We start from the raw sequence: 15,228 nt of genomic DNA, 5'->3' as shown, positions 1-15,228 counted from the left end.
GGTTGGGGCGCGTTGGGGTGCGGACAGAGCGTCCTTTGGTCCCCTCTCCTTGTTCTTGTCCCCTGCCCTGCAGTGGCCGCGGGCTTGAGCGTCGGGGGAAGCAGGCAGAGGGGTCTGGGGCCCCTCGGAGCCACAGTGCGGGCTTCTGCTGGGCTGCACCACCCCCTCTTGCCCCCCCCTTTTTGCCCCTCGCACCCTAGCTCTGAGGTGGGAGCGGGTTTGAGCTCGTAGGAGCAGGCAGAGGGTCCTGGGGGCTCTTGGGATGGAGCGTGTGTTTCTACCTACCCAGGGTGCAGTAATGGGTCACCCCCTTTTTGGCCCTGCCCTGAAGTGGTAGGGGATTTGAGCCTTGGGGATGTGCAGAGGGGTCTGGGGGCTCTTGGAGGTGAAGTGTGGGCTTGTGTCTCGCCAGGGTGCAGCATTAGGTTGTTCCCCAACCCCTTTTACCCATCATCTACTCCTCTTTGCTGCTTGCACCCTGCCCTGAAGTGGGAGTGGGCTTGAGCCTCAAGGGGGGAGCAGGCAGAGTGGATTTGGGGCCCTTTGAAGCAAAATGGGGGCTTGTGCCTGCCCAGGTTGCAGCTTTGGGGTTCACCTCTGGCCCTCACGCCCTGCCCCAAGGTGGGAGCGATGCTGGTGCTGGTCGGACCTCCCTGGGCGCCCCCGAGCCGCTGCCTCTCCCTCTGTTCCAGGCAGGGCCATGGCGGAGGCCGATGGTCCCACGCGGCTGCTGGAGGTGTGCGGGCAGCGGTTCTCCCGGTTCCTCCACAATGCCAAGCACAAGCACCTGGCCTGGCTGCGGGAGGTGGAGGAGCAGGGCATGAGGCTGCTCGAGAGGTAGGGGCTGCGTCCGGGGAGCTGGGTGATCCCAAAGCCCCTGCGCGTGAGGCCCTGCGTGTGCCCAGCCCCGGCACGAGGGCCGGCGGGCACTGGGTTCCGTGACTCTGGACTCAGCACCTGGGTTTGAACCTGGCTGCCAGGTTTCGGTGCTTTTCACTCTTCTTTTTCACCCAGCGCTCCGCAGCGAGTGCCCCGTGCGGGATGGGTTGTGGTAGCGTTGCTGCAGGCAGTAGGGGAAGCGACCGCTGTCTTGTGCCTTTGCTCAACAGCAGCTTCGGGGCTGAACCCACTCTGATGCCCAAAACGCCGTCGCAGAGGAGGCGTTCCAGGAAAAGGCAATCCTCCTGCCTCAAAGAGGAGATCAAGGAGCCCAACAGGAGGAGGTGGGTGAGTCCCTTTGTCCTGGCTCGTTTAAGAGTAAAGCAAAACACTGACTGTCTCCACGTGCACCAGGACATAAAATAGCCACTTTATTCCCCGAGTTAGAAAATACATTTAAAAGGGCACATAGAGACCAATCAACTCTTTCTTGCTCTGGTGAACATTGGGGATGGAGGTGGTCAGTTTCCTTCTCTCCTATTCTTGTTTTTTTCTGGTTATAAACAAAGAATAACAAATACCCTGTTTTCTTGCCTTATTTGCATTTGGGTTTTTGATTTGTTTTGGCCTGAGGTTGCTCCTGGCGTTCACTCCCTAAACCTTTGTGCTAGTGCCTGAGATGGGAGAACCAGGGGTAGGACTGGCCACCAGCAATCTGAACTGGTTGTGGTTTGAACTGGTGGGCAGGAAGGCTCAAAGGGATCAGTGGTGAAACAGAAGTGGCAATTCTAAGCAATTCCAAACTGTACTTAAGCTTTTTAAAGCTAGTCCTGAACAGGCAACAGTTCCCTGCAAACGGATGTCAAGGCGGGGCAGTGTCGGTGAGATTTAATTGTGTGTGTAATTAGGGGTGGCTGCAATTCTCATTAACTTCCTTGATGCCGCTCCTTCCCCTCTCCTGTGGCCGGCGGTGGCTGCGGAATCCTCCCTCTGGAGAAGGGCACCCTGCGAGCCAAGGGCAGGGATGCTGGCAGCGTGACCCAAACCACTCGTGTGATAAAGGCACTTAAATGTTGATAACCATGGTGGAAAACCCACATGAGCTGGATGGGAAGAACTAAAGGCTCTCAGAAAGTGGACATGGAGAGAAGAGCAAGAATAGCACGGCAGTGTGAGCAGTTCATGCGTGTGCGGTGGGGGAGGGCAGGAGAACACGCTGCAGCGAGAAGCAGGGAGCTCCTGGGACATGCTGCTGGTTTTCGGGTAGCAGCTGCTTTGCTCCCCTGAGGAAAACGGGTCTTACATCTGTTTTTCCTCATGTAAACTGTCTTGAGGAAGCCCTGCTGATGTGACAATGCCTGGGCGGGTGTTTGGCAGCAGGAAGCTCCCGCTGCAGTCCAGCGCGTCGAGCTCTTCCACATCAACTGATTCATATTTGCCTCCAGCCTCAACCCTCTGGCCCCCTTCAGCATCAGAAACTGCTTTTCTCTGCAACCAGCTTTGTCCTTTGGCTGTGGATTTGTCCAGCTGCTCTCCTTGACTTGTTGAGCCCATGTGTGGCTCCATTCTCTTGCAGCAAGTTTACTAACCCCAAAGAGGATTTCTCTGCTGAAAACTGTGTAGTTGGTCAGGTTTAACTGAAGCGATAGAGCGGAAAACTTTACTGTTCCTGGTAATTCTGCTTTTAAATAGCAGGAACTCAAAGAATTCCTGAGTCCTGGCTGTACTAGTGGGATTTTTAGGTGTTCTTTGCGATTGCACTGTCTCGTACCCTGTGTACGGCAGTGCTGCTGTTTCCCATTCTGTTCAAACCCAGCGTTTAGATCCATGGATATTTTCCCAGTGCTTGAGTCCTTCCCCAGCGTTTAGGATCTGCTTCACGTTGTGCAGCCTGCTGAAAGCAGCAAACCCTGCTGTTTCTAGCTGGGACCTTGTAAGGAGGCTTCCACACCAAGCTGATCATGGCAGCCTGCAACACCTTCATTCCAGAATCCCTCCCTACGTGGGTGTCTGTGCCTTGCTCCATGTGGATGGAGTGGAGTTGACTGTGCCAGTGTGGCTTTGCTGACCCAGTGTCAGCTCTGCCTGGGGCTGTAGGTGCAAAGAGCAGTCTCAGGTCCTGCAGTTGGTGTTCTCCAGCCTTTGTGGATCCACCTGGCACAGCCAGCTGGACAGGGAGGGCACATGCCCAGAGTTCCTGCCTGCGGCAGTGGTGACATCTAGTGAAAATCCATCTTGCAGGCAGTAGAGAGCAGCAAGGAGCAATTCCTAAGCTCTTCTGGCTAAATCTAAGCCCTCAAGGTCCAGCTCCTGTGTTTCACCAGTGGTAGGACATGGGTTGCAAGGGAATGGAGGAGGGAAGAAGCCTGCAGGCTCACTTCAAAACTTTGTCTGCTCTTTTTCCTTTAAAAGTTGTTTGGGACTTGGAGACTTCATTGCTTCATTTAAAATTGTCTTTATTTAAGGTTGTCCAGAAGAAGAAGCAGTGTCAAACCAGCATCTTCCAAGCCGAGTTCCCAAAGGCGCCAGAGCAAGGAGCAGCCCCAGGGCCCTGGCCATCGGGGGGAAGAGGTGGCTGTGCCAGACTGTGCAGTGGGGTCTGAAGCTGGTGTGAAAATCGAGCTCCCTGGGCCGGCTGGGAAAGGGCTGGCAGAGGCACAGGATCCCGTGGAGAAGGCGAGCTGTCAGGGCAGCCTTTGGGAAGCCAACAGCAGCAGCGCAGCCCGCGTGGAGCAGCTGTCACCCCAGGGAAACGCAGGCACTGCGCACGCTGGTGATGCATCTTGTTCCACTCTGGTTCCTGCTGCCCGAGCAGCACTGGAGGAGGAAGAGGAGCAGCCCCTGAAAAGAACAGTGAGCCCCTCTGTTGCCCAGGCTGCTGGGGACAGAGATCCTGCCGTGCTCCAAGGAGACCCATCTCTGCAAGGCCTTGAAGAGGTGCTTTTCCAGGACTCTGACAGCAAGATGATGACAGCAAGATCCAAAGCGTGCCGCTGCTCTGGGCGCCGGAGCAGTGCTGGTGGCTCCCACAAGAGCCGCAGAGCCTCCTTGGCAGCAAAGTACTCTCTGGCCAGCAAGAGGGAGAGCATGATCCGGAGATCTGTCAGCAGGGCCATCCTGAAGAAGGCAGTGGCACAGGCGTCCTCCTCTGCCTCCAGCAGAGCGAGCTGTAAGTGCCTTAAAGTTGCCAAGTACGTTCATTTGGTTAAATCGGCTTTGGTGTGGGGAGGAAGCGCATGTGGAGCAGTGCACCCATAGTAACTCTCTGGCTCCTTGTGGATTGGCCCTGTGGCTTCTACCCCTTTGGGGTGTGATCTTCAGGTCCTCGCCTGCTGTCAGACTGAGTCTGCTGAGGCGCAGGGGCCAGGTAATGGGTTCCATAGGTTGTGGGTAGGTGGAGAAACCCTGAGCACCAAGGAAAACATGATCTGTCTGGTTGCAGCCATGTGTGCAGTTTGGCTGATCAGAGACTCTTGCATTCCCTGGGGATGGGCTTTGATTTCCATGTTTTCTGCCAACTCTCAAAATCTATCGGAGCTGAATGTCTCCACCCCTGAAATTTGGCTGGTGTTGGCAGAGGAGCTTAAATAGTTTCTGGGGGAAGGCAGAGATGTGGATGGACTGAGGACCAAACAGCACAGTCATTGAAGGAAACAAGATGCGGGCTGTTGCTGGTAGCATTAAGCTCCCCATATCCTCTGTTCCCACTGCTCCTGGGGAGGTTTTGCCATCAGGACTTTATAAAATCACTGCTCTGGAGGCAGATTGGCTGCTAATAAAGCGCCAAGGCCTTCAGTGTTTGCCTTTGTCAGCTTTGAGTCATGCTGTATCCAGGCGTTTGCTCTAACACTTCCAGCAAAGTGGTGTTGGGGGTATGAAATCAGCCTAAATAGACCCAATCTCGGCGCGAAGCTGTGTGGGGAGGCAGGAGCTGCAGTCAATTGACCGGGAAATGCTGTCCCCGGCACAGGCAGGAGTGTTTGTGCAGCTGGAGCAGCCTGCAGGCAGAGGAGCTGCAGCTCTGCAGCTCTTCCTTCCCAGCCCACTCCGGTTTGTCAGTGGCACCTGGGGGAGGTGGCAGTGCTGGTGTGGAGAGCAGGGATGAGCAGTGTTCCTCTGCGCAAAGCCTGCTCGGAGCCCTGAGCTCTACCACACACCCTGCTGCTGCTGGGAGGCCTCGGAATGGAATCCTCAAGCTTGTGTTTTCTCCTCCAGGTCAAAGATCCTTGGAGGATTTTGTGGAAGAAGATGCGACCAGCAGCACAAGGTGAGGTTCCCATGCAGAGCAGGCAGGAAGAAGCCACAGAAACCCCTGCAGGGAAGCTCTCGGGGTGGCTTTTGTGTTCCTGTGATAGGACTGGTTTTGTAACGGGCTGTTTGGGTGCTGGTGTCACCTAGGTTGTTGATATTTCAGTGTGTGCTGCCCAGACACACCCCTTCCTTTCCACAAACCCGTTTTGAGCATGGTGAGGTCCATCCTGGACCAGAGTGGTGGTGTCGAGGAGGCACTCCTGGCTGTAGCCAGCCTCCGAATGCCCGCAGGTGCTGGAGGGTGGTCAGTGGTGCTCTGACCTGGATGGGTGAGACTCCAACAGAGGTCCAAGTTCTACAGGAGGACACCAAGCTCAGCAGCATGTTGATCAACGATGTGGTGGAACAGCCCATCTGAAGGGTTCTCAGCTTTGCCTCTGTGGCCTGGCTGAAAAAACCTTGTGCCTCTGGATGTGTTTAGATCTTTGTGCTTTCCTTGGGGTCTCTATGCTGGTTCCATCAGAGTCAAAATAATTAAAACGGCTCTTTATTTGCAGGCCTGGACCAGAGCTGGATCCCCCAGGTGGAAAGGTAAGTTCTAAGGAACAACCCACAAGCGTGTCTCTGGGCATCTTCTTGGTACCTTTGCTGATTGTTGCCACTGGAAGCAGGGAAGGCAGCCAAGGATGGTTCCGTCACGTCCCTCCGAGTTGAGTGAAGGCACAGCCGAGCCGAGCAGCGCTGCCCGTGTAACGCAACGCAGCCAGCTGAGCCAGTTGGTGCTCTGGCTCCTGGTGGGCAGAGGCGTTGGGTGCCTCGATAAGGTTTCTTCAGGATGGAGTGTTTGGAAGTGCCTGGCCAGATTCCCAGGAGCTGGCAAGCTGTTCCCTGTCAGCCGGGCATGGGAATTGACTGTATTCTTAGCCTCTCTCTGCTGCAAGGCTGGTCTAGCTCCAGAAATCAGGAGGGCAGTTCAAGTTAATGTGCTTTCCTGGGCCACAGGGGCCAGCGTGAGCCTGTGGTGAGGGAAGAGAAACCCAAAAAACATCTTGTGTGGTTGTGTTGTGTGTCAGCAGAGGTGAAAACCAGCCCAGCAGAGGGGCGGGCTCTGCTTCAGAAGAGCTCTGGTGCTGTTGGGGAGCAGCAGTGGGAACAGGCGAGTGGCTCTGCTGTGGGTGGTGGTAGCAGCGCAGCAGGTAGGGGATGACAAGCAAAGAAAGCGCAGCCTGTGCAGGCAACCTCGCAACACGCGAGGGTGTTGTGCTGTGGTGGTTTTGCTTGTTGTCCTGTGAAGATATGGTGCTTCATGTGCCTACGATCCTGTAACCTGAGACACTTGACAGTCCTCTTTCAGGACTGAGATGCTTGAAATTGTCTTCAAGGTGGGTAGGAGCTGCCTGTCCTCGAGGCGCGGTGGCTTTGGAGTCCGGGCTCACAGAGCTTCTGCTGTGGTTGAGAAGTGCTGGGCAAATCTCCTGCAGAGGCCAGTGGTCCCTCAGCAGACCCCTGAAATAAACCAGTTGGTGCCCGCACAGCTCTAGCTGGGGGAGAACAGGCCCTAGCCTGGCAGTGGATTGTGGGTTAGAAGTGACTGGCTTTCTCAGGGCAGCGGGGCCGTGATAGCTGTGCTCTTTGGTGATAAGAGAATGCGTGTTTCTTCCTCCTGCAGGCTCCTGAGGAGACCCTTGCTTCAAGCAGAAGTACACAGGCTGCCAACCCTTCCACACCGCCCTTAGCTCCTCCTGAGCAGCAGGCAGGGAGCAACAAAGGTACCTAGGAGTTGGTCTTGCTTTCCTTGCGTGAGGCCCCACAGACACATGGGGCAGGGGGATTCATTGTGAGGGATTGTGGACAATGTGGGGCTCGTATAGGAGCAATGTCCCTTTCTCCTGGGTTTGTGCTGCAGGAGGATCCGTGGGTCCTGTTGATTTACTGTGCAAGGAGAGGGAGAGATGAAGGCTTTGATTGTTCCCTGTGGAGCTGTAGGATCTGCCCAGCAGGGCAGAGGGAAGAGCAGCCAGAGGTGGGGCAGGCTGGGTCTGTACAGGACGCACACTGTGGGTGCTGATGTTCCAGGGAGCCCCAGGCTCCTGGTTTCTCTGTTTGGTTAGAGGCTGGAAATGGGAATTGGAGCCCCACTGGATGCTTTGAACATGGTGCTAACTCCAGGTTTCTTCACAGGAAACTCTATGAACCCAACCAGTGAAGCTCGGAACGAGAACCAGGGGAAGCCCCACTGTGTCAAGACTTGGGAGAACCGCTCAGGCGTCTGGTAGGAGACACTTGTGAGGAACCTGTGGTCTGGAAGGACCTGGACCTGGCCTTCAGTGTGTGGAGCAAGTGTCCCCTAATGTGCTTTTTGCTAATCCCTGCAGGACAAGAAGCTACAAACAAGCAATGGGTGCCCTATGGAATGGGCAGCAGCCGGGGGCTCACACCCTTTCCCCAGTGGATGAAAAGCAGAAGAACTCATCGAACCAGGCTCCACCTTCTTTCTCTTCTGCCAGCAAGGTGAGCGGGTGTCACAGTCCTCTCCCTCCCTTTCCCTGACAGATACTGAATTCCCGATGTCTCCTCCTCTTAGGTTGTTAGACCATTGAAGAACTTCCTGCAGGCTGTGCAGCAAAACCAGCTGCTGGCGAGCCCGGGGCCCACCGGACATGGGGGAGTCATAAAGAACTTCATCAAACGCAACACTCCCTCCCGGCCTGCTCCAAAGGTGTGTCCGGGTCCCACCTTTCCTTGTAGGGATGGAGGAGGGAGTAGCAGGAGGGACTGTTGCTTTGATGAGCATAAACATATTCCTGGTTCTTTCTGCTGACATGGGTCCTTGTAGCAAACTGAACCTGATTCTGCTTCAGCCTCCCTGGAGAAGGGCTGTGGAGATGATGCACACGGGAGCACCTCCTGTGTAAGGATAGCCTGACAGAGTTGGGGTTCTTCAGCCTGGAGAAGAGAAGGCTGCAGTGACACCTTAGAGCAGCTTCTAGGACTGAAAGGGGCTCCAGGAAAGCTGGGGAGGGGCTCTGTGTCAGGAAGTGCAGGGACAGAATGAGGGGGAATGGTTTTAGGCTGAAAGAGGGGAGATTGAGATGAGATTTTAGGCAGAAATGTTTTGTTGGGAGGGAGGGAGGCCTTGGCCCAGGTTGCCCAGAGCAGTGGTGGCTGCCCCATCCCTGGAGGGGTTCCAGGCCAGGTTGGATGGGGCTTGGAGCCCCTGGTCCAGTGGGAGATGGAATTGGATGGGCTTTGAGGTCCTTTCCAACCTTTCTGTGATTCTGTAGCTGGTGTTGCCTCGCCTTGTCTGTCCAGACATGCAGTTGACCAGGGCATCAATTCTCAAACCTTCCTCACACGCCAAGGAGTCTCACTGCTCTAGCTGTAGTTATCAGGAACAGTTTATGTTCTGGGAGTGCTGAACCCTAGGGAAATGGGAAGCTTTTCTCCCTGCAGTGGGATCTGCCCTTGCCTGGCATGGCTGGTGGCCACAGGGCTGCACGGGAGGCACTGAGGGGTCAGGCTGGGGCGTCTCTGCCACATGTGGGTAAGGAGCTGTGGCTGAGAATGAGGTGTTTGTGTTGTAAAGGGAGTTTTAGTGTTACTTCCAAACCATTAATCATTTGTTTTGTCTCTTCTCTACAGGGAGACTTTGTTGTAAGTAATGACACCCTTTCCTGTGGGGCCTGAAGGCTGTAAGGACTGTCTCACAGCACTGGCAGCTCTTTCCTCTCATCCTGGATCCCACACAGCTCGCTCCAAATAAACCCACAGCCACACAGCAGTGAGGTGGCCAGACCTCTTTGTGGGTGTGTTCTGCTGGGGCTGGGAGCTGCAGGGAAACCTTTGGCCTCTAAATAAGACCCCTTGCACTGTGCTCCTTCTCCTTAACTCTCCCAGCCGCAGGTGTAGGTAGCGCTGTCCCAGGCGCAGAGCAATCGCTACGGGAGGTCACTGCAGTGGGGCTGTGCTGTTCTTTGCACAGATATATCATCCACAGCTGGAGGGCTGGGGCAATTCCCTCCTGTCCCCATGACTCTCCTGCTTGGATTAGTTGAATAAGCACTATTGCCAAACTGGCGTTTATTCCCTGCTGTTCCTTTCCCTCTTGGTGGGGGGGAATGACTCTAAGGTGACTGTTGTGGAGTTGCTGCCTGGGCACCTGCAGCCTGGGGGCAGAAATGGGTCCCAGCGATCCGTACAGCCTGAACTCCTCTTCCCCTCAGGAGAAGGAGCGGCAGAGGCTGGAAAGCCTCAGGAGGAAGCAGGAGGCTGAGGAGGAGAGGAGGAAGAAAGTGGAGGAGGAAAAGAGGCGGCGGCAGGCAGAGATGAAGCAGTGAGTTGGGTCACTTTACTCTTGCTCCTTCCCTGGCTCTGCAGAGGTGCCTCAGAGCCTTTCCTGACAGGCTGTGCCCTGCTCTGCGCCTCCTCTGTGGAAGGAGCATTTAGTGAGTGATGCTGCCTGGCCCGTGTTGTTCGTATCTTGCTGCCATAGGGGCTGCATTGATACAAAACCCCTGCCAATGCCTGCTCTTAATCCAGATGTGAGCTGAAATGATGCTCAGCCAGAGCAAGGCAGGCACAGGAACAGGTTTCTGCAGTTCCCATGACAAGTCCCTGTTCCCCATCAGCCTCTGGGCTGGAGCAGACAGCTTAGCAGCCCCTCTTGCACCTTTGCTGCCCAGGAGGAGGGAAGAGCGCCTGAGGAAGGCACTGCAGGCTCGGGAGCGGGTGGAACAGATGGAAGAAGAGAAGAAGAAGCGGATGGAGCAGAAGATTTTACAGAGTGATGAGAAGGTGAGAAGCCTTTGGACTGTGCAGTACGGTGATGCTCTCTCGGTGAGCTGTGAGGCCATGGGGGTGCAGGGAGGCCACCAGCACGGTGCGTGTGAGCACAGGGTTGCTGCTGGTGGGTAGCTGCATCAGAGACACTGAAGTACTCTGATAAGAGAAGGCTTTTGCTCTCCCTACCTCTGTGGTGGCTCTAGACGTTCCTGTTCCAACATGCAGTGTTTGTGGTGCTGTGTTCAAGGAATGTGGCAGCATCTCTGGTGTCCTTTGCTCAGGCAGCCTTACTCAGTGTACAGCACGCTCAGAGTGAGCCGTTGGCACTCAGTGTGGTGGGAAGGAGTAGATCCCAAGCACACAAAGGGGTGCTGATAGCGAGTGGGCTTTGTGTCTGTACTGTGTTAGGCTTTGAAAGCCTTATCTGGCCCTCTTGGGATCAGGTAGCAGACGAGGAGCATGGTAAGAGGGGCTGTTGCTGGCTGCTTGTGCAGCTCTGTGCAGGTTCTGCAGGATTAAGGGGGCTGCACCTGATCAACCTGGAGCCTTGGCAGCCTGTGGGAAGGGGATGGTTCCCCCCTGAACACCTCCAGGGATGGAGTAGCCACCACTTCTCTGGGCAACCTCCCCACCCTGACAGGAAAACATTTCTTCCTAAGATCTTATCTCGATCTACACTCTTTCTGCTTCAAACCTGTGGCTCCCTCAGGTGCATCTCCCACAAGGGCGAGAAGAGAAAGTGCCTGAGGAGCGGAGCAAGAAAAAGCTGTCCAAGAAGCACAGGGAAGTTGATGCCCAGAAGCAGAAAGCACCAAAGGTGGTAAGAGCAACTCTGGGTCCCTGCTGTGTGTAGAAATGGAGAGGAACAGCAGGGAACCTGTGCCCTGTTCCAATTGATGGGACAGGGAGAGGTTCCTGCCTCTCCCGCTGTGGGGATTGGGGTCCATGCTGCAAGATTTCTGCCTGGACAGTCGGTGTTAGGTTTGAGCACAAAGGCACCTGTTGGGACAGGAGGGAGGGATTTCTCCACAGTGGTCACACCAGGGGAGATGGGAATGATGCAACAGGTACAGGCTGTCTCAGAGTATTTTTCATATCCTCCAATCTCTTCTCACGGGATCTGAAGCGTTACGAGGGATTTCTTTCTCTGTCAGGAGGAAGGTGAACTTGAGCAGCAAGAGTCCCTGCAGAGAAGGAGAGAGGATGAGATGAAAGAAAAAGGAAAGAGAGTCTGGGAACTGAGAAATCTGGCAGAGCAGCAGCAGGTGGAACAAGGGAAGGAGAGGTATTGGCTTGTCCTGCTCTGGAGGAGGGGACCTGGAAATGTGGTGAGGCAGTAAAGATAAACAGTGCTGCTGGATTGGGACTGTTCCAGTGCTCCACCACCCTCTGGATGAGGAACCTCCTAATGTCCAACCTCACACTCCCCTGGCATCTTCCTGCCATTCCCTGTGGTCAGAGAAGAGCTCAGCGCCTGCTCTTCCTCCTCCCTGTGTGAGGAAGCTGCCACGTGCAGTGAGGTCTCACTCTCCTCTTCTCCAGGCTGAACAGACCAAGTGGCTTCAGCCACTGCTCACACGCTTCCCCCTCAACCCTTCCCCAGCTCCATGCCCTCCTCTGGATGCTCTCCAGCAGCTTTAGATCCTTTTTATCCCATGGGGTCCAAAGCTGCCCCCAGTGCTCAAGGTGGGGCTGAATGCTGGGGATTGGGGGGGCACAGATGTGTTCTCCTCTAGAACTAAACCATTCTTTCTTCCCCAGGGATCACAGACAGCGAGAGAAGAAGGGCACCCAATCTCAGCTGGAGTCAGCAGTGCCTGCTGAAAAGAACAGGAAGGTGAGAGCTGGAGTGGGCTTGGGACCTTCTCTGTTGTGGACCAGTGAGGCACAGGAGGCACGGACTTGTTTTAAGATCATGCTTGTTTTCCACGTGCTGTGTTAATGTTTTAACATTCACTACCATGCTATTTAGAGGAACAAGTGCAATAAAACCAATTATAGGCCAAATATGTTATTGTACAGAGCTAGGGCTGTGCAGGATCAAGCCAGCTCTGCTGATAGCGTTGAGGCTGGCTGTTTTCTTGTTCGTGAGTGAGCTTCCCCAGCCTCCTCCAGCGGGATGGCAGCTGTACAGTGGCAGTTTGAAGAGCCCCTCCAAAGAGTGTTCACTGACGCTTAAATCAATGTGGAAATTAGTAAGAGATCTGTCTTTTCCCCTGCTACGTTTGCTTACTGTGTTTGGAGGATGCAATCCCCATAATCTTCAGGTATTGTGGTTTCATGTGATTCCAGCTGCGCTCATGCAAGGAATGTTGTGCCTTGAAGTCAAGGCAGCTTGTCTCAAAACATCATAGTAACATTTCCTTTTTACTCTTAACATCACTCTTCCTTCTGCCTTTTCCTTAGTGAAAAACCAGCCTCCTAAATGCTATTCTTAAGAATAAATTCCTCCTCCTGTCTTTGCTGCTCTTACTCACCAGGTCCCTGACATTCAGACTCCTAGTTGTGCTGCACAATTTTAATGAAGGTCTCAATTGCTCGTGTGTGGTGAAGCTCTGGGCTGAGTGAGCTGCAGTGAAGCCCCTCCAGATGAGAGAAGCCGAATGTAACTCAGTGCCTGCAGTTCTTGGCTCTTCCCTGCTGAATAGTGCTGGAGAAAAAATGCCTGGATTGGGCTGAAAAGAAGTTTAAGCACTGACAGTTTTATCTTTTTATTAGGAGGAGAGCCCAAAAGTGCTGCAGCAGCACCCTGGGCAGGAGAAGAAAGCCAAGCAACCGGAATCCATTGCTGTAGCTTCCAATCCCTGGCTCAAAGCAGCAAAGGTGAGCGTGGGCTCTAGAGACCTCAATGTGGATCTGAGGAAAGGCAGGAGTTGCTTTATCTTGGCGTTTGGGCTTTTTTCTGGAGGGACTGAGGATTTTCTTGCAAGGTCCCAAGCCACTGTGGCTTGGTTCCAGAGATCTGTTCTGCTTGGATGAACGTGAATAAGTGACTTAATCCTCATGCTTTTGCAGGAGGAGGGTGGTCTGCAGGAGCTGGGAGAGGGGAAGAAGATGAAGCAGCCAGAAGCGTTGACTGCTGCCTCTGGCACATGGCTGAGCAAAACCGTGCAGGTGAGCCCTGGCTCCAGCAGAGCCCTCGGATGTAATGAGCCTGCAGTGCCTAATTGGCTCCTGGGGTCTGGAGCCAGCCTGCAGATTTATGATCCGTCAGCGGTGGAGCGGGAAATGAGCTCCCGAAGTGCGGGCTGCTGGGGCTCGACAGGCGTCTGTGCCGAGGACGGGGCTGGCGGCTGAGAGCTCAGCATGGGGGATCCCAAAGGGAAAACAAGTGGTTTCGCTTGGTGAGGACGCTGGAAGCGGCTGCAGGATGGCAGCCTGTCGTGAGCCATCGCCTGTGGCAGCTCTGATCCCAGCCTGCTGCTGGATCCTGGCTGGATTGGAGGCCTGGTACTGGGAGCAGTGGGGGGAGGCTGCTCAGATGGAGACAGACTTCAGTGCTGCCTCTGCCTCTTGGGGCTGAGCAGCTCCACGCTGTGACTCATGTCGGAGCTCGAGAGAATGAAAACCAGCTCAGCCATGAAACATATGAAAGGGGGGTTCTTTGGACTAGGGATGAAAATGATTGTGAGGGATGCGCCTGCTCCAGCAAGGCCCCTGTCAGGTCTGCCTTCTGGCTGCCTTCCCATGCCAGGGGAGTCCCTGCGGCACTGGGAGCTCTTCCCTTAACTCACAGCTTCCCTTCAATGTGAGGGTGATGCCCTGATCTGGTGGTGGGACCCGGGCTGGGGCTTCAGCAGAGCCTGGTTCTCTGGTGCTGGAGCTCTGCCTGCCTGCAAGGGTCAGAGTGCTTGGATCTTGCCAGCCTCCCCTGGCAAAGCGAGCTCTCCTGCCAGGCTGGAATGTCTGTTTCCTGCACTAATCGCTGCTCTCTGGTTGCAGAAATCCATCTCTGCATCCTGCTCAGGGCCCTCCAAGGGCACAGAGGAACCCAGGTCCCCAACAGCGAATGAAAATAACTATGGGATGGACCTGAAAAGTGATGACTCTACAGATGATGAGAACGAGCCTCGGAAGCCTGTCCCTGCCTGGGCTGATGGTAGGTGCCAAGCTTGGTTCGGCTTCCTGAGATCCCTCCCCTGGTAAGCTGGAGCTTTCCAGATGCTGTTGGTGCAATTTCAGCTCCCCAAAGTGCAGCCCAGGAGCGTGTGAGGCTTCAGCAGTGCTGGAGCTGCTGACTGGGTGCAGAGTGGAACTGAGCTGCCTTCTTGCAAGAGCTGTTGTGTAGAAATGAAACCAAAGTCCTCCATGCGTGTGTTTGTGGGTGTGAGAAGATGGGTGGGGGCTCATGGTGCTGAGGCAGCTCGTTCTCCCAAGGGAAATGGAGGTGTGGTGGGTTTAGAACAGGTTTGGTGTATACTGGAGCTGAAAAGCAGCACTGGGGCAGCTGCAGGAGGTGTGTGGGGCTTAGAGCTTTGTGGTGAGGAGGGAAGCTGTTATCATTGAATCATGGAATGGTTTGGGTTGGACCTCAAAGCCCATCCAGTTCCACCCCCTGCCATGGGGAGGGACACCTCCCACTGGATCAGGGGCTCCCAGCCCCATCCAGCCTGTCCTTGAACCCCTCCAGGGATGGGGCACTCCCTGTAAGAGTTCTCCAGGCAAGGAGAAGAGTCCTGTTGTGCAGGCACTAAGGAACAGGTGCTCAAAGCAGAGCACTCAGACGTCATTTAGAGTAGCTCTGCCTCTCTAAACGTGATTCTTTCCACAGGGGCTCAGCTCAACCAAGCCATCATACACCAGTACTACCACCCGGTGAATGTTGATGAGCTCTTTGGGCTCATTCCGAGCCCGAAGCTGGAGGATATTTTTGGGAAGAGCAAGCCCCGGTACTTCAAGCGCACGAGCTCAGCAGTTTGGCACTCCCCGCCGGGGACCTTGTCCACCTTTGGTCCATCTTGCTACTTCAGCAGCTGAGAGCGCAAAGAAACCCATTTTATAGTGATGTGTTATGTCAGTTTGTTTTCTTAGAATGCAGCACATCTAGTCTTTTAAGCTTTCTTTTTTTTTTTACAGAAATATTGAATAAAATCCCCTTCCAATAAGCACAGTCAGTGTCCATTTGGATGTTGTGGCTTGGAAAGGGTAAGGTTTCCCTCCCCTACCCCTGTGCACCCCTGGTGTGCTCCAGGCTGCCCCATCCCTGGAGGGGTTCAAGGCCAGGTTGGATGGGGCTTGGAGCCCCTCCCTGATCCAGTGGGAGGTGTCCCTGCTCGTGACAGCGGGGGGACTGGATGGGCTTTGAGGTCCCTTCCC

The 15,228-nt window shown here is 54.8% G+C and overlaps 1 protein-coding gene across 1 annotated transcript; it reads left to right on the top strand.

Annotated features, from left to right (window-relative positions):
• The first annotated feature begins 700 nt into the window (after positions 1–700).
• LOC138720608 (inner centromere protein A-like) lies at positions 701–15,001 on the top strand. The gene is made up of 19 exons (XM_069856956.1): positions 701–837; positions 1,110–1,223; positions 3,345–4,048; positions 5,095–5,146; positions 5,688–5,721; positions 6,800–6,899; positions 7,312–7,402; positions 7,506–7,641; positions 7,715–7,849; positions 8,773–8,784; positions 9,354–9,463; positions 9,813–9,924; positions 10,622–10,732; positions 11,067–11,197; positions 11,674–11,749; positions 12,631–12,735; positions 12,928–13,026; positions 13,855–14,011; positions 14,684–15,001. Exons 1-19 carry the CDS (start codon positions 701–703, stop codon positions 14,887–14,889), a joined length of 2,622 nt encoding a protein of 873 aa, XP_069713057.1. The 3' UTR covers positions 14,890–15,001.
• Positions 15,002–15,228: the final 227 nt, after the last annotated feature.

Source organism: Phaenicophaeus curvirostris, chromosome 5, assembly GCF_032191515.1.
Source record: "Phaenicophaeus curvirostris isolate KB17595 chromosome 5, BPBGC_Pcur_1.0, whole genome shotgun sequence".
NCBI lineage: Eukaryota > Metazoa > Chordata > Aves > Cuculiformes > Cuculidae > Phaenicophaeus > Phaenicophaeus curvirostris.
Note: the sequence above shows the minus strand (reverse complement) of the source record. Positions and strands in the feature narration are given on the sequence as shown.